At 46.1% G+C, this 23677-nt stretch overlaps 1 protein-coding gene across 1 annotated transcript in view; it reads left to right on the forward strand.

Annotated features, from left to right (window-relative positions):
* The window catches only part of kitlga (kit ligand a), a 95907-nt gene extending 88051 nt beyond the window's left edge, over positions 1-7856 (forward strand). Inside the window, exons 7-10 of the mRNA XM_056282131.1 lie at positions 2919-3019; positions 3233-3342; positions 3507-3571; positions 3709-7856. Of these exons, the coding sequence (XP_056138106.1) occupies positions 2919-3019; positions 3233-3342; positions 3507-3537 (242 nt within the window). The 3' untranslated portion in view covers positions 3538-3571; positions 3709-7856. The remainder of the gene's footprint in view (positions 1-2918; positions 3020-3232; positions 3343-3506; positions 3572-3708) is intronic.
* Positions 7857-23677: the final 15821 nt, after the last annotated feature.

Genomic DNA, 23677 nt, shown 5'->3' on the forward strand with positions numbered 1-23677 from the left:
CTTGTTGAATCTATGCCACAAAGGATTAAGGCAGTTCTGAAGGCAAAAGGGGGTCCAACCCGGTACTAGCAAGGTGTACCTAATAAAGTGGCCAGTGAGTGTATATGAGAAGATATATAACACACACACACACACACACATATATATATATATATATATATATATATATATATATATATATATATATATATATATATATATACACTACCGTTCAAAAGTTTGGGATCACCCAAACAATTTCGTGTTTTCCATGAAAAGTCACACTTATTCACCACCATATGTTGTGAAATGAATAGAAAATAGAGTCAAGACATTGACAAGGTTAGAAATAATGATTTGTATTTGAAATAAGATTTTTTTTACATCAAACTTTGCTTTCGTCAAAGAATCCTCCATTTGCAGCAATTACAGCATTGCAGACCTTTGGCATTCTAGCTGTTAATTTGTTGAGGTAATCTGGAGAAATTGCACCCCACGCTTCCAGAAGCAGCTCCCACAAGTTGGATTGGTTGGATGGGCACTTCTTTGAGCAGATTGAGTTTCTGGAGCATCACATTTGTGGGGTCAATTAAACGCTCAAAATGGCCAGAAAAAGAGAACTTTCATCTGAAACTCGACAGTCTATTCTTGTTCTTAGAAATGAAGGCTATTCCATGCGAGAAATTGCTAAGAAATTGAAGATTTCCTACACCGGTGTGTACTACTCCCTTCAGAGGACAGCACAAACAGGCTCTAACCAGAGTAGAAAAAGAAGTGGGAGGCCGCGTTGCACAACTGAGCAAGAAGATAAGTACATTAGAGTCTCTAGTTTGAGAAACAGACGCCTCACAGGTCCCCAACTGGCATCTTCATTAAATAGTACCTGTTAGAGCCTGTTTGTGCTGTCCTCTGAAGGGAGTAGTACACACCGGTGTAGGAAATCTTCAATTTCTTAGCAATTTCTCGCATGGAATAGCCTTCATTTCTAAGAACAAGAATAGACTGTCGAGTTTCAGATGAAAGTTCTCTTTTTCTGGCCATTTTGAGCGTTTAATTGACCCCACAAATGTGATGCTCCAGAAACTCAATCTGCTCAAAGAAGTGCCCATCCAACCAATCCAACTTGTGGGAGCTGCTTCTGGAAGCGTGGGGTGCAATTTCTCCAGATTACCTCCACAAATTAACAGCTAGAATGCCAAAGGTCTGCAATGCTGTAATTGCTGCAAATGGAGGATTCTTTGACGAAAGCAAAGTTTGATGTAAAAAAAATCTTATTTCAAATACAAATCATTATTTCTAACCTTGTCAATGTCTTGACTCTATTTTCTATTCATTTCACAACATATGGTGGTGAATAAGTGTGACTTTTCATGGAAAACACAAAATTGTTTGGGTGATCCCAAACTTTTGAACGGTAGTGTATATATATATAAACCTTGGCGATAACATAGCTTTTCTCCAACCGGGACTTACTCTATATGCTTGTTGTCCATTTTTGTTTTCCACAAAAGCTTTCTTCAGGACCTCTGGCATTATCTGTGACGGGGTTCAGTGCTTCTGACACGTTGTAACATAGTGTATTCCTGTACTGTGAAGCTAACAGATGTGAGACACGTTTAGCCTTTTAACAACTTTATTCAATTTCCTGTTTAACCCAGGAGTCCACCTCCCTATCTCTTCCCCACATCCATACATACATTCCTTCCTAAGTATATACTATCATTACATCCATTAGAGCGTATCTTCTCCCATGAAAGGATCTGCAGACAACACACCTCTGTCCAATGAAATGCAGCTGCACAACACTTTTGTGACGCTGCCTTCATTCATCATGACGAAACTGCTTATATATGAAATTCTAGCAGGTAAACCAAAGGATCACAGCAAAGACAATGACACACTGACTGTGCTCTGTTTTACACCTTCACTCAGTCAAATTGAAACCTACTGCTAACTAATGCAAGCAGATTTGCTTATGTATTTCCCCGGACCCTGATCCCACAAACCAAACTTCTGGAGTAATGGGTAGCTGCAAACAAACATGGAGCTGGAGTGTGGGCATGTCGACACCCATCCCAGCCCTTAACGCTAACCTTAACCACCCACCTACTTGTGTCGACACGCCCATGCTCAAGCACCATGTTTGATTGCCGCTACCTAAACTTGAAATTCTGACCAGTGAGGAAATAGTTTGCATGTGCAAGCTATTTGTTTATCATTTTTGGTCAATTCAATAATATTGCAGTATGAAACGAGATCGAACCCATGGGTAACTGCAGTAACGTAACAAATTAGCCCCTGATTCGGACGAGAGAAAATTAACTCCAGATTTGAAATGGCCCATGGAGATTCAGCTATAGCTAAACTTTTAAGAGCCTGCTCTGATGAAAAAAGCAACAGCAACATCAGATGAGAAATCATAGAAAAAAACTTGCATTTTCAAATATTAGTATATCTCCTTTTCAGTGACTAAATACTTCATGCAGATATAGTGAAATATTAGCCCATCTCCTTTTCAGTGACTAAATTCTTCATGCATATATAGTGATTAAATACATCATTTAGATATTTTTATCAAGCAAGATTCCTTTTTTATATACTTTGCAATATTAGTGTGCTAGTTATCCAGCATTTTTTATTTTCCCAAGATCTTATCCCAAGATCTAGATTTTAATATTAATACTGGCTCAATAAATCAGAAAATGAAGTGTAATAAAACCTAGATGATGATATATAAATCGATTTTTTTTATTGGTGTCTGGCTTCCACTTGCCCTATGTCAACACTGATAGATTAAATACTCATTACAAATTACAACCACTTGAAGCCAATGCCTGTGTCTTTCAATGTGTATGAGTGAATCTGATTGCTTTAAATAAACTAATATGTGTGGAATTGTGCAACTAAGTTAAGCTGTTTTTTTTCTCCTGTCTTCACAGGGAATGAACCTCTGAAGTTCCTGCCTAAGGTGGTAGAGCAAAGCCTTCTGTCATTACTTTTCATCCCTGTTGCAGTCGCTATATTTCTGCTGATCTGGAAGGTAAACTGAACTTTCTCCCCCTCTGGAACTAAGCTCTAACATCCTGGGGTGTTGAGAAGCATGCCTTTGGGTTTAGTAATCTGATTTTTTTTTTCTGATCATAACACTTTATCACTCACAACTTTGTTGAATGGTCCCCATTTTTTCAATCTATCATTTGGCTTTGTTAACACTGATAAGCATTCTTAGATATACATTTAACATTCCAACCAGGTCAGATCAAGGAGGAACCAGGGAGACCCTGAACAGAATCCTGGAGAAGGAGGGCTCTTCACGGGGACCGAAGGGACTGCACCTCCACTAGATTCTGAGATATCGGAAAAGTAAGCTGTCCTCCCTCCTTCCATTCACATGAATGTAGGATGGTTGTTACAGGAAAGGATTCTCCTGCCTAAAACTGAAATGCACAGACTATATCATGGTTCCCTAAATTTTCTTATCTTTACTATGGACTGCTGTATGATTTGTTCTTTCTATCTTATTACAGAAACAAGTTGAATGTGATTGAAACAGTGTAATCCTTCCACTCTTCAAATTTCCTCAACAACATTGGTGAGATTGTTTATTACATATTAAAAAAGTTAGCTGAAAAACTGGTTCCACAAATGTAAAAAAAAAAAAGTTTTCAGTCACTACTTCTTCACACTTTAATCTAAATTATTTCCCTTTTTTCTTCTTTTTTCTTTCAGGCCTCCATTCTTTTATTGGTGTACAAAGAAGAATAAAATTAACATGAAGCTGAACCCCGCAGGGATATCTCAGAAGAGAAAGAGCTAATTATGAATTCTGTCCATCAACTCTCAAAATTGACAATGGCATTGCTATTACAGAGAATTTTATTTTCCAGTTAAATCACATCTGCTACTAAATGGATAAGCTTGCCTTTCTTATTACTATAACATTACACCCATCATGCTTTCAAAAGAGGCATGAAATTTAGCAGAAAGGATTTTGAACTGTAAACTCTTCACCTACTCCAAACTCCTTGGATTTTCTTGCATTTGTAAATCACCCATCACAACCTGCTGTTTGGGAACATTTTGCTTCCAAAGCGCTTCCTGTAGGCACTTTTGCTGGAGCTGGCCTGTGTGTTGCACATCCTACTGCCCTGCATTCTCACACCCCTTTCCCCAATCCCTTTTCAATGGCAAAGCAGAGAGACTGACATATCTTCTGATGGACTTGAGGCATGAATACTACCTCTGGTCACCATTATGTTAACTGTGCTCCAAACACCTCTGCATACTTCCATTATTTGTTATGGGTATCCTAAAGAGCATATTGTAAAACAATGTAGTAAGATGTATTCACATTCTCTGATGTTAGACATGTACCCAAGAGGCTGTATGATGTATTAATTTATTGCAGGCAGCACTACGGTGCTACTGTTGATGAGACAACTGACAAAATGTCAAGAGATTGTTGAAGAGTATCCTCTGTAAGGAGAACCGCATCTACAAGGACACATTTAAAGGACAGTGTATACATCTAAGTGGTTTCAAGTTCTATAATGTCAATCCCACACAGAGGTTACCCTAAAGCCTAAAACCCCATTCCTGTACAAGTGAAATTTCCTTGTATGATGGTGTAATTATTGATGTATGACTGGAGTTATGTGATTGTGTGAATGGATAATGTACAGTAGAGAGAACATGCAAACAAAATGTGCTGCTTTAACTAACTGACCATTAAGATCATTGCCAGAATCAAACTGCAACAACATTCTACCAATCAAAATCAGGGCGGAATAACATGTATCCAGGTTTTTTGACGCAAAAGACTGGGACTCGGAAAGGGGTTGCTGATTATCTTCAGAGTAGGTGAAAAACAGGTATTGGTGTCCCAAAGACATTTGCAGTGGGGAATTTTTTTTCTTTTTGTACCCCATGTCTATTGCAACTTAAATTGCAAAACTGTTATGAAAATAAATCTTGATACTTACTCCTATCAAAAAAAAAAGAAAAAAAATCTGAAGAAGGAAAGAGCTGTTTATAGTTCAGGGACAGGCATGCGAATAAGTTTTAACAATGGGACTAAGAGTTGAAAAAAGAACAAATCTACAAATACTTTGGGGAACTTGTGCCAAACTACAAGTTCAAAGTGTTCCACAGTTCCAGCGTTGCACAGTTTATTCAGAGCAATCGTGTACACTGGCCAACCCATAAGCTTGGCCTGCTAACTCACCAGGGTGAGTTCTGTATATTAGTGGCTAGAAAAATTGTCTTTTTTCTTGGCTTGGCTTTGTGTGTTATTAATGTCGTGCTAGAACAGTAAAACTGTACACAATAAAACATTTGTAGAACTTCAAATAAAACTACCATGTTCAGAAATTGGGTTCCAGGACACACAACAAAGATATCTCCAAAACCCCAGAAAGCTGCCATATGTAAACAACATGCAAACCTAACTATTGATTTTGCCCCTACATTGCCCAGTTGCTCCATATCACATACACCAATAAGAGTGTCATTTGTTTAAGATGTTGACCTGTAGCACAACAGTGCAACATTAAAAGAAAGTTACACATTGTAATGTGATTTCATTAAATGTGATGACTTTTGGAAATTCAACAAATTATTCATAAAATTTTTTGCCTCAAATAGGTAAAGATCCATGCAAATGTTGAGTGTTCCTTTAGTTGTGATGGTGAGGTACTTGTGCAGCAGTTAGTATGCTGTATATCTTGCCATAGAATGTAGCAATCAAAGAAGTCTTCAGGCCTGTTGAGATCATAAGTGATGAGGGTTCCCCTGCCCTGTTCGCTTCAGGCAGTTTCAAATTGAACGAGTAATGCTGGGATCAGACTACACGATATTTTTGCCTTTCACGATGTTGTTCACCATGTCAGATTAGGCAATCATAGTGCCATAAATTCTTGCCGTGTCTTGGCCGGGAGACTGGCAACACTACAAGTATGACCACGACCAATCATCATATGCGGCCTTTCATGATCTTCTTGCCTGAGTTCATAGGTCATTGGGCAGGAGGGTCAAGAAATTATCAATCATTTTAAGGAATGGTTGGCAACCCTACTTGGTAAAGACACTTGTTCATCATTCACAATCGGGTCCGGAACTGGAAATTTGTCGGTGATGACAAAATCATGTCAAAATGGGGCTGAATTCGTGTAGTCTGATGCCGCCATTAGACTAGCTGAGATCATGTGCACCCTGCCACAGTAACAAAAGATTATCAGTTCTTTGATTACTGAAGGAGGATAGCTACCGTTTTAAAAACATCTGGAAAAAAAAAACCTTAAGAGGGTCTTTCACAGTTAAGGTAAATAAATGTATTTTATGCTGTAGTGATTTAGCTGACACACTTGTTCAGATCAAATCAGTGAGCAGGTATAGGGGTTTGGTATCCTGCACTATGACAGAAAAAATGTTCTAACCCCCAGGCCACCCTGCTGCAAACAAATTGTGTATCATTACAAGGAGAGGGGGGAAGTTAGAGGTCACATACATCTGCTCCTGTATCTAGTTTAAATACTTCTATTATGTCTGTGGTCTTTAAATTTTACAATGTCCAATTTTGGGTTTTGTGCCTTGTTTGAAAATCGTGATTGACTCCATGTGTAACTGTCAAAGCCTGCTTAAGTTTTTGTGTGGTTGAAGAAAGTTGAGACACTTTTACAGGGCAGATTAGGACAACGTTACCGCAAACATCCAACATGATTTATCTTGTCAAGTGATAGACCAACATGCTCCTTCTCTTTTTTTCTGCGGCTATCAACGCAACCTATAGGGGCAGAGGTAGGCACAAATACACCCCCCCCCAGATCCCTACTCAAATGAGAATGTTCTAGAAGAGAAGTGCTACAGTATGTCCAAAGACTTGCAACAGAATAAATTACAGTGACTGTGACGTTTCTGTCTGTATGTCTACATTTTAGCCTTTATAAACTTAAGGACATAATTATCCTGGTAAACCTGTTAATTTCATGTGTATTTGGGACTATGCTGTTGGGAATTTCCTTTTAGGAGAGTAATATTTATTGTGCGAAACTGAGTCTGTGTTTAAAAAAAAAAGTATACCACATTGGTGTTCATATAGTTCCAGAGCAGCAGTATATTTCAGCATAAATAGCTGAAAATGCTTTGTGCGGCTGAGTATTGTTTGTAGTGTTTAACGTGTGAGAGAATGTTATTGATTCAATAAATTCAAATGTTTTTGGACAACATTTGGAACAAAATTTAGGGCAGTTTAGACCTGACACTTTGACCTCAGTAACCTTTGTTTTTTTTTTGTTTTTTTTTCTCCATCTATGTGAAGACAATTATGCACAGTGCCCACCATTCTAACAGACAAATAAACAGGCTAGAGATAAACAAGCAAACAAACTTTATAGTTTTCATTTTTTTTGTTAGTTTTTCTTTTCTTTTCCTTTTTCTACAGTCTATCGATATATCTTGAGCTGCAACAGGTCTAAGCTGTGAACGAAAACATGGTCTCCCATTTTCCTGTCCATTTGAGAGCTTACAAGCACAGTCAGCGCAATGCATGGAAGCCAGCAGATGCATAACATGCATTTGTAAAGAGAATAATTGCCCTGAAGTACTGTTCCCATATGGGTTCTCTTGCAATGTCTGACCCTAGATGTTCTGAGAGAGAGGAAGGTGAACTGCATGCTGAACAGCGCTTTCAGACGCAAGCGATTTAGTCAACTCCCACTCAAGTGGGAGAAGCAAATGGCTCTTGGCAGGAAATAAATCTGGGTGCCAAAATGAAATTGTAATTATTGCCCAGTTTATGTCCTGGGTGAAACTCTACTGTATTCTGTATTTTTGTATAAATATAAACAAACATATATGAGAGCTGAATAAAGTACATGTATCCAGAAGTTGTTTAAGTTTGTTTAAATTGAACCATGTTTCATTAACTGTACTTTTGTCATGCCTCAAACTTGAGGGATGGTCAAACACTTGAAGAGTGAAGAGGAGCTGCTTTAGCAAAGTCAAACATGGAGTAGGCTCACTACCAAGGATACACTTTGTTTGTTGCTTGTGACTATGAAACCCAGTTATAAACAAGTCTAGTAACTGGGATTAGCTACATACCTCCAGATTGAAGATTCATATTTTTGAAACAGCATTTCAGTTGTCTCCAATGTAGAAACAAGATTCTGACAACCGCAGCCAACCACATTTTGACAGGGAATTAACATCCTGTGAAGGCAAACTCTTTTCAGAGGACATTTGATTAGCAATCCCCATTAGTAATGCTTCAGATCTATTTGAATATCTATGATTGTATTATTTCTGCATTGTTTATTATATTTAATGACACTGACAAAATATGTCAGTGTGAATGCAGAAAATTGGGTAGGGCCAGGTGAGGGTGTTACAATTAACTCTCATGTCTACACCTTCTACAAAATACAAAAGGTAAGAATTCTTGCATCTCTTCATTGGTTACCTGGAGGTTAAGAATTGATTTAATGAATTTACTGCAGCATGGTAAGATCTTTAAAGATAAATTCTTAAATTACCATCATAATCATCACCACCTTTATTATTATTATTATTATTATTATTATTATCATTGTTTTAGAAAAGTGCTATATAAAATTATTATTGTTATTATTATTACAATGATACGTCTTTAAGATGCTTCATACAAGCTTAAAAAAACTAAAGAATTTGAAAATGCATGGGAAGATTAAGATGTTATTAAAGCGAAGGAGCGTCAAAGAAGAGCTTGTGTTCGCCCAAATATGTGAAGATGTTTTGACAAGAAAAGGCACTCAAAGCAAAGGCAGTATCTTGACTGAAATTGACTGCATTTTAAGGTAGAAAAAATATAAAAAATTGTGCAACTCCAGATTACAACTCATAACGGCCTTAAAAAATACTTGAGAAAAAACTGCTTCATGCAGTAGGTTTCTGCAAGAATAATGGTCAAAGTCCTTACTTCAAAACTTGTAAATCAAATTTCTTGCAATGAGGGCTGTGTTGCCATGAGGTCCCAAGAGAGAAACTTATCATTATCGTATAACCGCTGGCCCCTTCTTGACCGCAATTTACAAAATCATCAGACACAAATAAGGGAGATAGAGGCTTGTCATGGAATGCTTGGGGAGTGTTACCAACAGCAACAAGAGAAAAACAGCCTGCTGGAGGAAGCAGAAAGACTGGAATGTTGTCACATCTGTGACGACCCCTCCTGCTGTCTGTCAGTTCCTGTTTACTTTATTCTTTCTTTTTTTTTCTTTTTTCTTTTTGCAGGAGGCAGAGCAGGCAGGGTGGTCAACAAGCCTCATATTGAACACCTGACTTGATCACCTCCAGGATTATTGAATGTTGCCTTCAAATGGAACTTGTGGGTTACTGGTTTAAACATAGGCGGTCAAGCAAACAATATGTGTAGTGATATGTTCAAGTGGTAGAGTTATGAGAAAACCATTTCTGAGCAACTGGGCAAACATTAAGCCGTGTAGCCATGGAGGCTAATGATTTAGCTACCTAACTATTGGTGGATTGGACATATTCTAAACTAGATTAGAGTCAATATGTAGCTGCCATGGTGAAATCAGGTCTAATGTTCAGAGGGTTTCCTCTTCCAAAGTCATGAAACCCCATACAGTGATCATTCACATTAACTCTTCCTGTGAACACAGTAAACATGACCCCATTTGATGACACCATAAGGTTAGCCATAGCCACTTGCTTTTGGGATTGTTTCTTTTCTTTTTTGGTCTTGTGGCAGTGACCGCATGTGGAGCAGTCACCTTAATTGGGACCTGTTCTGGTGTTTCTGCTGCACTGTTCTTGCAATACAGCTGGCTTGAATAAACAAAGCTCTTATTTTGCTGCTTAAAAATGCCATCCCTGGTTAACTGCCTGATGCAACAGGCTAGTTATGAGCTAATTTGGGCTGGGATGTGCTGTGTTTTTTTTCTAATAATTTATTTCAGATTTTTCCCTTTTTTCTCCCAATTTAGTGGCCAATCAATCCCTATTTTAATTCAAACACCCACCCTCGTATTGCATGCGTTCGCCAACTGCATCTTTCCGGCCGGCAGTCTCGAAGGAGACCGCCTCTCCACTTTCGTGACTACTGAACCACTGTTTTTTCCGACACACACAGAGACGCATTCACGTGACGAACACAAGCCGACTCCGCCCCCTCCCGAAGACAGCGTTGCCAATGATTGCTGCTTCATCGAGTCCGGCCATAGTCGGATCTGACGAGACCGGGGCGCGAACCCCAAGCCCCAGTGGGCAACTGCATCGACCCAAAGCCGATGCTTAGACCGCTACACTACCGCGGACTCCCTATGTTTTTTTTAATAAACTGTTTTCCCCGTGTGGTGGCACTCAGGTGTACCTGCACAATGTTTAGGTTATTTTTCTCATTTAGTTGTTTTAATGAGCAGGTTATGTCTAGTATCATATGACATTGATAGTTGTGGACTTTGGATAGAACCCCTCAGGACTTACTTCAACAGTCCACAAAAGATCAGTTATAATAATTGCCAAGCACTATAATATTGTGCTTGGGAATTTTTAACAATTGGTGATGGACGTTTGAAAGAAAATGTGAAGTTACTTTTGAAAGTTAACTAGGTAAAGTCTGGAATTCCTACTGTTGAGGGGAAAAGTCAATCTCAAACTAATCCAGCTGCTTTACTGCTGTGTTTTGTTCCCTTGACTCAACATGAGCTTTGAACAACACCAGAAAGAACCTCTGATCAACTACACATAAAACATTAAATATCAGAAAGACTTGAAACCGGAAGATTAACAAAAACTTAACATTTGTAACACTACTGACTAAAACTAAAAATACATAGTGAAGGAAAGTCTTTCGTTCCTCTTTTGGTTTTAATGACTTCAACATAAGAAGTGATTAGTCCCTTTTGCATAACCACAGGTAACCACACTCCAAATATTCTCTAACAGACCTTTATTGTGGTTTCTAGACTGGAAACCCTCTTCCTTTCCTCACACCGGATCCTACTGAACCCTGGATAGATGAGGTCATAAAGGTATTTTGAATCCTGGAGGTGCACATGTTGAAGGCCGGGAACATCTAACCACACTATAAAGTGCCACATGTTTTTATTTAAACAATGACAGTGGAGCACACGAACAACATTTTGAGTTCAAAATGTTGGCTGGGGATGTTGAATTCCGGTTAGTTTGCTAAAACATGCAATAAACTAATAAAAGGGCTGACCAGAAAATGCTAATGAGTCAGTCTAACAAGATTTAATCAAAATTTAATGGAAACCAAATGACTTCTATATGCCAGACCAGTGATAGTCAACCATGTACCATATGGGGCCATGTGTGTGCAGGTTTTCCTTCTAGGGCACATGGCTAAAAATCACTGTGCTAGACTGTACATGTATGCTAAAATAAGCCTTTATAATCATTTGTGAGAGGGCTACATAATTTAAGACGTGTGTTTTGCATAAAATTTTAAACTCATTAGCACAAGATTCAATATTCAAGAAACTTTAATGCCACACAACTAGGTTGGTGGTATTTGTTTATGGTAAACATGATAGATCTGTGTTAACATACCCATCTTCCCAATATACATACAATAAATAGTGTGATGAAGGACTCGTTCATTGGATATTGTAGTTGTTTGGTCACTTGGTGGGGTGGTGGGGATCAGCCAATCAGCGCCCTTGTTGTTGGATCGGATTACAAAGGAAACTTGTGGGGGTGCGATACAACGGGCTATCAGGTTGCCATGAGGAGTTGGAGAATTCGAGAAAAGCTTTACGAATATTATTTCAAGCTGGTTATGGAGCCCTTTCTATTCTAAAGTGTGTGTGCGTGCAGCAAATCAATCATACACACCCACCAGTTGTTATCAATAAACATCTTTGAAGATAACATCCTTACATTCTTGCCGATGCACCACAGTGGTCACGTATTCCCAACCAGATACAATTACAGTCTGAGTTAGCAAACCTTCATTATATTTGGTCCTTCGAGCCGGAGAGAGTGACCGCTGTGGAGAGTACAGATGTTTCCCTACAACAGAAGTGAAGCAACGCAGCCAGCTGATACCCGACCCAGACGTCAGATACGTCCACCAGCCTGGGTCGCTGACTATGATGTCTCCTTGCCTACCGTCGAGAGATCTCCCCTTGCTGCTGCTGCAGAGCGCTCAGTCCAGCGCCCCCAACAGAGGGAGGAATCCTACCACAGTATGGAGAGGACCGCCGAGATGCTACCTCTAATCCCCCTACACTTTGATCAGTGGAGTCCAGTGGGTGGTACCCATCCAAAGTATCCCAAGGAGTCAGTGCACTCGGGACCCCAGCACAAAAGCACCCCAGACCCACTGTCTCCCGAACAGGTGCCAGAGGCTTCACCTGCAATACTGGAAGCACTGCACCAGATCAGGGAGGACAACCAGAGGGTCCAACTCACCGTGATTGAGATGCAAAGGCAGATTAATGCAAATTGAGGCCCAGATCTATCACTTCTTCCTCCACCCCCTCCATGGTGCACAGCCCACTCGCTCAGCCAGTAGTGCACGCCGCTGCTCTCAGTCCGCCAGACCCAGCACCACAGGCCATCACACATTCTTCATCAGTGCTGTGCATGCTGTCAGCAAAGAAGAAGCGGAGGATGGCGACTGGCCACTACCCCCCCCTCCAGTGGCAGAAAAGGAAACAAAACCTCAGCCCTCCCCTATCACACTGCCCACAGATCTAGTGGCGGAGCTGACTGCATGCCTCAGGAGGATGGGGATGACTCCAAAGCATCCGCTCAGCCAACCAACGTCTGAATACTGTGAGCCTTATGCCGAGTCGGTTGTATCAGGTCTTGTGGAAAGGTCACACCATCTGACAGAGCCACCAGTCCACTCACATAAATCACCTTCTCAATTAACCCCACTGCTAGGCCCCCTTGATGACCAGAGACACGAGGACTTCCACTCTAGCCGACAGACAGAGAGTGTATATCGGGGCCCTCAACCCACCATCCCAGACTTCAGTAGGGGGGACCCGCGTGAGTTTGCCAGGCTAAAGATCTCCCTGGAGAACCTTCTCCCTATGGACGCAATGGAGAGGTTTAAATATCAGATCCTGGTACACCACCTGAAATTTGAAGATGCACTGCTCATTGCAGGCTTGTATACAAACTCCACCCAGCCCTATACAGACACCTTGGCCTCTTTAGCAGAGCATTATGGGCAACCCCACCAGCTGGTGTTAAGGCACATCACAGACCTAATGGAGGCGCCCAACGTCCATAGCCATGACACAGCTGCTTTTACAAGATTTGCCCTCAGAGTGAGAGCCTTGGTGGGCATGCTCGACCAGCTGGAAGGGAGTGGCCTTATTAAGCTTCAGTGTGGTTCCCACGTCACTAGGCTGATGTCCAATCTCCCACAAGACATGCGGGCTGAATTTATGAGGTATTTGTACCCCCTCCAGGTCCGTATCCCTACTCTGCTCGAGTTCACTGACTGGCTGGAGTTTGAGCTGAGGATTCAAAAGTACGGTTACAAGTCTCAGCATAGAGAGGGCAAAGAGAGCACAGAGGCGAAGGAGCCACGGAAGGACTCAAAGGCTGGTAGGCCAACCACAGTCCGCCATGGAGCTGAACAGACTTCAGGCAGCCCTGCCATTCTAAATTCCTCATTCACCAGGGCCAGCCCACAAAGCAAAGTTGTCCTGTCGTGCCCATACTGCGCCAATGGCCAGCACTACCTGAACCAGTGCACTAATTTCAGCCAGCTTCCACTGAGCAACGGAGAGCAGAGGTCAAGAGTAACAGATGATGCCGGCGTTCTGGCCACTCTCACCAGGCCGCACAGTACAGACTTAAGGCCCGGTGTAAGAGATGTGACGGCAGACATCTGGAGGCTCTCTGTGACCTCAACACTAAGCCAAACCCAGAGAACACCTCATGCCTAATGAGTAGTGCCAATGAAGTGCTTTACCTGGATAGGAAGTCCGGTTGCAGCTAGGTGCTCCTGACGGTGGCCAAGGTTGTGCTACATAATGGACAGCAGGCCATGGAGAACTACCCAATAATAGACAGTGGATCAGAGCAGACCATGCTCCTTCTGGCCACTGCTAAGGAGCTAAAACGTCAAGGGGAGCCAGAATACCTTGCCTCGAGGACTGTATGCCAGGATCTCAGAGTTCTGCATGGTACATCCATCTCCTATTCCATTTATCCTGCCAATCCCCCGCAAAGGACTTTCAAAACCCGGAGGGCCTTCACTGCCGATCAGCTGGGACTGACTCACAACCCATCAAGAAACTCCAGTGTAAATATAAGCACCTGAAAGGCCTCCCCTTGCAAACGCTGGATCACGTCCGTCCCATGACCCTCATTGGGTCTGACTACACCCATCTAATTACCCCAGTAGAGCCAGTCCGTCTGGGACCCCCTGGAGAACCAGCTGCTGTGAAGACCATATTGCTCTTTCACGTGTTTATTCAGAAAGGTTAAACCGGAACTACAAGCAGACACTAGAGGACAGTACAGCGCATTAGCGACACCCATTGTCAAATTACTGTATTACAACACTCCTACTAAATTTTACAATGGCATTAAGGCACTTCACACTAAATTATATTACTAAGAGCCGTGCTCTCCTTCAAAAATAATGTCAAGATAATAAACCTTTAACTGAAAAAAACTTGCAAGATTCCTTTTCTTACTCCTTTTACCTTGCTTATAGCTTTCTTACCATTTTCAATAGAAAAACAGTGCCTATTACAGTAAACAGAATTAGATAGGGAAAAGCCCAATCTCTCTCCTAAGATATTCAAACTTCGGTTTAGTCAGTGGCTTGGTCAAGATATCTGCCTTCATGTCATTTGTTGGGCAATATTGCAGTTCTATTTGCCCGTTCTGCACACATTCACGGATGTAGTGGTGGCGAATGTCTATGCGTTTAGTCCTTGAGTGATCCACTGGATTCTTCGCAATTGCAATGGCTCCTTCACGCCTCTGGGTGTATACGCGTCCGATAGCCATACGGTCTCACCATCCCACTTCTGACACCAATGTAACAAATTCGGGGGGCAACCACAGGAACTGCCACGGCTGAGACGCGAACCCGTATCTCTGACCGCTCGACTAAAGTGTCAGACCACTCTGGTTGCTCCATGTAGATTTCTTCTTCCAGGTGTCCATTAAAGAATGCAGTTACTACGTCCATCTTGTGCACATGTAGATTGTTCTGGGTGGCAAAGGACAGTAATGTACGAATTGAGCTGAATCGTACCACGGGTGAAAAAGTTTCATCATAGTCAGCACCATACAACTGTGAGTAGCCCTTGGCGACGAGTCTGCGCTTGTATCTCTCCATTCGTCCATCACTATGATGCTTGATTTTGAACACCCATCTTGATCCTATGGCCTTTCTATCCCTTGGTAAATCCATAAAGTCCCACGTTCCATTTTCCAGCAGCGATTAATATTCCAAGTCATCTGTCTCCTGCCATTCCTTTGCATTAGTACTTATCGTTGCTTCTTTCAGTGTGCTTGGCTCTATGACACGACACACATTGGCATAATGTGCCAATACCAGCAAACGCATCATATCCATATCTCCTTGGAGCCCTTCTGATTCTGCCGCCTTCTCTAGCAGCTTCATCGACAGTGACCTTGTCATCTGGTGTTCCACTCTCATCTGTGTTCATAGTTACCTCGTTCTCTGAGCAGGTCACTTCCACATCCTGTTTCCAGTCGAATTCTGATTCATTAAAGATGACATCACGACGAATTAGAATCTTCCTTTTCTTTTTATCAAACAGGTGATAGCCTTTGGCATTGTTTGCATATCCCATGAAACTAAGCTTCACAGCCTTCTTGTCCAGTTTTCTTCTCTCTATGTCTGGGATATGTGTATAAGCAACACAGACAAACACTCTCATGTGACTCATGTCCGGCATTTTGCCACACCATTTCTCGTAGGGTGTCTCTTGCTGCAGGACAGATGTGGGCAGCCTGTTCTGTATGTAAGCTGTGGTTGCTAAAGCCTCTACCAGTACATCTTTGGCAACTTAGCATGAGACAGCATACTTCTAGCTGCTTCTATTAATGTCCTATTTTTTCTTTCTACAACACCATTTTACTGTGGTGAGGTACAGTCATCACATGGTGGATACCTTGAGCCGTCAGATATTCTTGAAACTCCTTTGATGTGTACTCACCACCATTGTCTGTTCTCAGTCTTGTGACGTTCTGCCCACATTCATTGGAGAATGTTTTCTCAAATTCCTCTAATTTGCTAAGGTCTTCATCTTCTGTTTCAGAAAGTATACCTTGCAGCATCTAGAGTAACCATCGATAAAAGTCACAAAATATTTTGCTCCACCTATAGATTCAGTCTGCATGGGACCACAGACATCACTATGGATCAGCTGCAACGTGCGTTTGGAGCGGATTTCTCCAACTGGCTTGTATGGCTTTCTAGACAGCTTGCCTTCCACACATCCTTTACAGAATGGAACCTCTTTCTCTGCAGAGAAGTCCACTTTTAGTTCCTTCAGCTTGGTGGTGTGACTCGGGCGCTGGTGCCACAGGCTGGCTGCTACTGATGCACTTGATGCACCATGACAGACAGACGAACTTCCTTCGACGTCCAGCTGATACAGCTCATCAGATCTTTGTGTCCCCATTCCTTAAAGAGTTCCATCTTTCCCACGTATGTAGCAGCGAGACTTCTTGAACTGCACCGTATTTCCTTTTCTGACAGCAGCTCCCACTGAGAATAGATTCCCAGATCGCTTTGGAACATACAGCACGTCATACATTGTGACATTTTTTACATCACTTACTTTGAAAGTCATTCTCATTTTGACATTGCCAAGTCCTAGGGCATCAACCACCCTGCCGTCACCTAGTTTTAGGGACTGTGCTTTTGAGAATTGCTGGTAGTCTTGAAGAATTTCTTTATCACATGTCATGTGCTTTGATGCTCCCGAATCAATCAAACATTCGATCTGTTGTGGCCTCTCAGTCGGGTTTGCTCTTTAGCGACAAAGCCACTTTCAGACGAATCTTTTGCCTTTTCACACATCATGCTTTTGGCCTTGTGGGTTTTCTTTTTCTTTTTCCAACTTGGACAGTCGCGCTTTATACGTCCTTCTTTTCCACATTTTAACATTTCCACGTGCTTGGTCTTTCAGCTCCCACTGCCGTGGAGTTAGCCTGCATATCGCCACGAAATTGTGATGACATGGCTGATGCACCACCTGACATAGCACCACTGGAGTTATCATTAGCATTCACTCGCTTTTGCTCATTTATTAATGCTTGCTGAACAAACTGCAGTGTCAAATTGTCAATCTTTGTTTCTAGCGCAGTGGCAATTGTAGCATAGCTTGGTGGCAAACTACCCAAGAGTGTTATAATTTGGTCTTCCTCTTCAATCACAGTACCTATTGCTCCTAGCTGATCAATCAGTTCCTTCATTCGTTTTAAATGTTCATTTAAACTTTCTCCTTCCTTAATTTCACATCTGAAATATTTTGTATTCAGGAACAGTTTATTTGCCAAAGTATCTCTCTCAAAATATCCTTTCAGCATGTTCCACGCCTCTTTTGGAGTCTGGCATCTTATCAGGTACCACTGAGCTGTACTTACATTCAGCACTAACAGAGAATGCCTTCTCTCTCCGTTTCGTGAATTCAGCTTGTGCGTGTGCATTAGCATCTGCGGGTGCATTAGGATATCCGTCTCCATTAGCATGCCCCATAGTCCTCTCGCCTTCAGCAAATGTTCCATCTGAAATTTCCACGTTGCCCAGTTCTCTGGTCCGCTCAGCTTGTCAATTAACAGCTCATCTTCCATTATGAATTGCACAACACCGTTTGTCTCACACAAAACTCAGTGTAAAACAGACTTTTAGCGACGCTCTGGGCCCATAACCTATTGCTCTTTCACGTGTTTTTTCAGAAAGGTCAAACCGGAACTACAAGCAGATACTATAGGACAGTACAGCGCATTAGTGACACCCATTGTCAAATTACTGTATTACAACAGACCAGGTTGGGCTGGACCATCCGGGGGCCTGATAGAGTCGTCCGCCAGCAGCTCCAGCCACAACAGTCAGTGCCTGCATATTGCCATACAGTCATCCTCTGATGAGCCCCTTCATCATGTGCAGAAGCTATGGCAACTGGATGTGTTGCCCTACAGGAGTGAAAAGTCGGTGACACGATCAAGGCAAGACTGTTATGCTCGCGCACCAGAACCCGACCGTGTGGCGAAACCCAAGGCAGACAGACAGGATGACTTCAAAATCCAAAAAGGTGGTTTTATTGTGGGAGGGGAATGTATGGTGCGAAAAGCTTTCTGTTAGTGGGATGTGTGAATAAACTATGTGTGGTGTCCCGTGGTTTACGTGTAAAACTATAACTATATGTGAGTGTTCTTAGCCTATGTGTGGTGCGGTAGGTAAATGACCAGGAGGTGTTGAAATAATGTGCGTGCACCTGGCGAGAAAGTCCAGTCCGTGATCCAAGAGGGGTTGTCTGAGGAAGTCCGGGTCCGAGATCCGGGAGGTCGAGTCCGAAAGGAGGGGTACAGGTAGAGGGACACGGGGGGGGGGGGGGGGATCGCAGGAGAGGTTCGGGGAAAAAAACGTGAAGGTCGCTGGGGACGAGGGAGACGCGGGGAGCCGTGGAAGTCGCGGAGGGAGAGTCGCCGGGTTCAGTACGTCGAGGCACGGAGTGGTGTTCTGGGAGACTTCTTGAAGAGGGCTGCCTGATTGCCGCAGGTGGTCCTGATGGATGATGTCAAACACCTGGTGCAGTGCAGCGCTCGTCTCCTCAGAGCGCGAGCCGAGCGCTCGGATGTTTCTGGCACGTCCGAGCTGGGGGAGTGGCTTGAACGTGCCGGGGAGACAGCTCGGGGCGGTGTAACCACAACAGGACCCCCCTCTCCTACGGAGACCGTCCGATGGGGTGGGCCCGATAGAACTCCTCCAGCAGTGCGGGGTCGGCCAGGTAGGACCGGGGAACCCAGCTGCGGTCCTCGGGCCCATAGCCAACCCAGTCCATCAGGTATTGGTACCCACGTCCCCGGCGGCGTACGGCGAGCAGCCGGTCGACGTCCCAGACCATGTCACCGCCGTCGAGGACCCTGGGGGGTGGCGGAGCTTGGACAGGGGGAGACAGGGGGCTGGAGGCTACCGGTTTGAGGCGCGGGACATGGAAGACAGGATGGATCTTGAGTGAGGTAGGGAGATGGAGACACACCGCCGAAGGGTTGACGATGCGGTCGATAGTTTAAGGACCGACGTAGCGGGGAGCCAGCTTCCGGTTGAGGGTAGGGTGGGGCAGGTCCCGGGCCAGGAGCCATACCCTCTGGCCAGGTCGATAAGCTGGGGCCGGCACTCTCCGCCGGTTGGCGCTGCGCCGGGCCCGCTCTGTAGCTCGCAACATAGCGGCCCGGGCGGTCTTCCAAACGCGCCGACATCGGCGGAGATGGGCCCTCGTGGACGGGACCGCCACCTCCAACTCCTGACGGGGGAACAGAGGGGGTTGATAGCCAAGGGAACACGCGAAGGGGGACAAACCCGTAGCCGAACTCTCCATGGAGTTGAGCGAGTACTCCACCCAGGGCAGGTACTTGCTCCAGGAGGCGGGGTTGCTGGTGGTAACGCAACGCAAAGCTGCCTCCAGGGCTTGATTGGCCCGCTCTGCCTGCCCATTGGTCTGGGGGTGATACCCAGAGGAGAGGCTGACCGTGGCCTCAATCCCCTTACAGAAGGTCTGCCACACCTTAGAAGTGAACTTGGGACCACGGTCAGAGACAATGTCCAGGGGAATCCCATGGGGTCGGACGACGTGAGAGAGGAGAAGGTCCGCCGTCTCGGCTGCAGAGGGGAGTTTGGTGAGGGCAACAAAGTGGACGGCCTTGGAAAACCGGTCGACAATGGTCAGAATGGTGTCATTGCCTTGGGACACGGGGAGGCCAGTTACAAAGTCCAAGGCAATGTGGGACCAAGGTCGGCCGGGGACAGGAAGGGGGCGCTGGAGACCTGCTGGAGGGCGATGGAGAGCCTTGCTGCGGGCGCAGGCAGCCACGAACTCTCTGGTGTCTGCCTCCATGGTGGGCCACCAGAAACCCCTGCGGATGAAGGCCGCCGTTCGGTGGACACCGGGGTGGCAGGCAAAACGGCTGGAGTGGCCCCACTCCAGCACCTGGGGCCGGACAGAGGGAGGCACAAATAGCCGGTTCCGGGGTCCATTGCCTGGCTCGGGCTGGGCCCTTCTCACCACCGATTCGATGGCCCAGGTGACGACACCCACCACCTGGGCCGGGGGAAGGATGGTGTCTGGGGCGTCAGGGGACCCCTCGGGAAACAGACGGGAGAAGGCGTCTGCCCTGACGTTCTTGGTGCCCGGGCGGTAGGTGAGGATGAAGTCGAACCGGCTGAAGAGAGCCCAGCGCGCCTGCCTGGGGTTGAGCCTCTTAGCCGTCCGCACGTAGGTCAGGTTCTTGTGATTGGACCACACGATGAACGGCTGCCCTGCTCCCTCCAGCCAGTGTCTCCACTCCTCTAGGGCGGCGTGGACAGCCAGCAACTCCCTGTTGCCGATGTCATAGTTCTTCTCCGCAGGACTGAAACGCCGGGAGAAGAAGGCGCACGGGTGGATCTTCTGGTCCTCCTCCGACCGCTGGGAGAGGACGGCTCCGATGCCCGTGTCCGATGCGTCCACCTCCACGATGAACTGCCTGGACGGGTCCGGGTGGGCGAGCACCGGAGCCGTTGTGAATAGCCTCTTCAGGGCCGAGAAGGCGGCCTCTGCCTCCGAGGTCCAGGAGAAGGAGCGGAGGGTGGAGGTGAGTGCAGTGAGGGGGGCGGCCACACGGCTGAACCCCCTGATGAAGCGCCGGTAGAAGTTTGCAAACCCCAGGAAGCGCTGGAGTTGCGTCCTGTTGGTGGGCCGTGCCCACTTCTCCACCGCTCGGGTCTTCCTGGGGTCGGTGCGGACGAGCCCCTTCTCCACGATGTGGCCAAGGAACTCCACGGAGGCGGAGTGGAACACACACGCTTCTCGGCCTTCACGAAGAGCCTGTTCTCCAGCAGCCGTTGGAGGACCAGGTGGACATGCTGGTGGTGTTCCTCCTCAGTCCTGGAGAACATGAGGATGTCATCCAGGTACACCACCGCGAACGTGTTCAGCATGTCCCGGAGCACGTCGTTGACCAACGCCTGGAAGACGGCCGGGGCGTTGGTGAGGCCGAAGGGCATAACGAGGTACTCGAAATGCCCTAGGTGGGTGGTGAAGGCCATCTTCCATTCATCCCCTTCCCGGATGCGCACCAGGTGGTACGCGCTGCGCAGGTCTAGCTTGGTGAACACCATGGCGTGAGTGAGTGGCTCGAACGTAGAACTCATAAGGGGGAGTGGATATTTATTTTTAACCGTGATGTCATTTAACATTCGATAATCTATGCAAGACCTCAGGCTGCCCTCCTTCTTTGCCACAAAAAAGAAGCCCGCTGCCACCGGGGAAGACGAGGGCCTTATGATTCCTGAGGCCAAGGACTCTGATATAATTGCGCATAGCCTCCTTCTCCGGGACGGAGAGGTTATACAACCGACCGGTGGGGAGGGCGGCCCCGGGAAAGATCTATGGCGCAATCATAGGGGCTGTGAGGGGGGAGGGAAAGTGCACTGTCCTTACTAAATACAGGGGCTAAGTCGTGATAAATGGGAGGAACACCAGTGAGATCAGTGGGAGGAGGCACGGGTCTGAGGCCGCTGGACGGGGAGTGGGCGGAGCGAAGGCAGTTGGCATGACACGCAACGCTCCAACCCAAAATCCGCCCAGTAGACCAAGAGGTGTGGGGATCGTGCCGTTCCAACCACGGTCTTCCTAACACCAGGTCGCTATGGGGGCCTTCAAAACCAAAAAACGCATAGTTTCCACATGATTACCCGAAAGAGTGAGGGTGAGGGAAGCAGTGCTGTGTGTGATCTTACCAAGTGAACGACCATCTAGGGCTTGGGCTGTGAGGGGTGTTTCTAGGGGGACGAGTGGAATGCCGGGCCAGCGAGATGTCCATCAAACACTCGTCCGCCCCCGAATCCAGGAGTGCACCAATAGAGAGTGAGTCGTTACCCCAGGTGAGAGTGACCGGGAAAAGCTGGTTGTGCTCCTTCTTGGGCTGGGGCTGAGGAAGGTTCGTCAGGCTCACTAGGACACCCCTCGCTAGTGAGCCGGGTCTTTTGGGCGAGTCGGGCAAGCCTTGATGTGGTGGCCCGACCTCCCGCAGTAGAGGCAGAGGTGATCACGCATCCTCTGCTCCCTGATCTCCAGCGGGAGCCGTGACCGACCCAACTGCATGGGCTCCTCCTCCGGCCTGGATCCAGAAGCCACCCAGGGTTGCGAGGGGGAGTGTGAGGGTGGAGAGAGCCTGCGGGACGCTGACCCAGGGAAGGCACCGGTAGAACGGACGGGGGTTGGTCTATGGGAGGGGCCAGTGCGCAGGGCGCGTTCCTGGCGCCGCTCCCGCAGCCGCTCGTCCATCAGGAGGGCGAGGGTGACGAGCTCGTTGAAGGAGGCAGGGCGGTTCTGAACGATGAGATCTTTGATGGGCTCGCTCAGCCCCCTCCTGTACGTGCTCTTGAGCGCACTGTCATCCCACCCACTGTCTGCCGCGAGTATCCTCACCTCCAAAGAATAATCTGCCACCGACCTGGCTCCCTGCTGGATAGAATGGAGGCGGCTGGCAGCGTCCTGCCCATCAGCTGGGTGGTCGAACACCAGACTGAACTCGCGGCGGAAGGCACCATAGTCCGAGGCGAGCCGCTCGGTATGGCCAACCGCCGCTATGGCCCAGCTGAGGGCTTTTCCGGTGAGGAGAGACATAACAAGGGCTACCTTGGTCTCTCCTGTCCTATACCTGGCTGGCTGGTGTTTGAACAGGAGCTCACACTGACCAAGGAAACCCCTGCACAGCTCGAACTCCCCACCGAAGGCCTTGGGGCCGGGAAGGTTAGGCTCGAACCGGGGGTCCAGTGGGGGTTGACTCGGAGGAGGAGGAACGTCGGGACCAGGAACGGGGAATCCGGAGGCCGAGCTGGGGGCAGGGACCGGGGCCAGAGCAGGGTGGTCGCTCATCCTGGAGACCGCTGTTGAGTGCAGCGATCTGTGCGGAGAGGGCGTCTAACGCGCTCGTCGCGGCCTGGGAGCCGGACTGAAGATCGCTGATCTCTCCGGTGACTTGGGAGAAGGCAGTAGTAAGCTCTGAGTGGAGAGAGGCAAGTTGGCAGCTGAGACTTCTTACTACTGCCTCTAGGGGGACGGGGCTCTGGGGCGTCACAGGGACCGTCTGCCCCTTGGGTTTGCCTGGATCCATAATGGTCCCGACGTTCTGTTATGCTCGCGCACCAGAACCCGACCCGTGTGGCGAAACCCAAGGCAGACAGACACAGGATGACTTCAAAATCCAAAAAGGTGGTTTTATTGTGGGAGGGAAATGTATGGTAAGAAAAGCGTTCTGTTAGTGGGATGTGTGAATAAACTATGTGTGGTGTCCCGTGGTTTGCGTGTATAACTATGTGTGAGTGTTCTTAGCCTATGTGTGGTGCGGTATGTAAATGACCAGGAGGTGTTGAAATAATGTGCGTGCACTGTAGTGATATAACGCCATGTATATTAAACCTGAGTTCTATAACCCGGTGTGGTCATTGATCCTCGAC

This window comes from Lampris incognitus, chromosome 6, assembly GCF_029633865.1.
Source record: "Lampris incognitus isolate fLamInc1 chromosome 6, fLamInc1.hap2, whole genome shotgun sequence".
In the NCBI taxonomy this organism is placed as follows: Eukaryota; Metazoa; Chordata; class Actinopteri; order Lampriformes; family Lampridae; genus Lampris; species Lampris incognitus.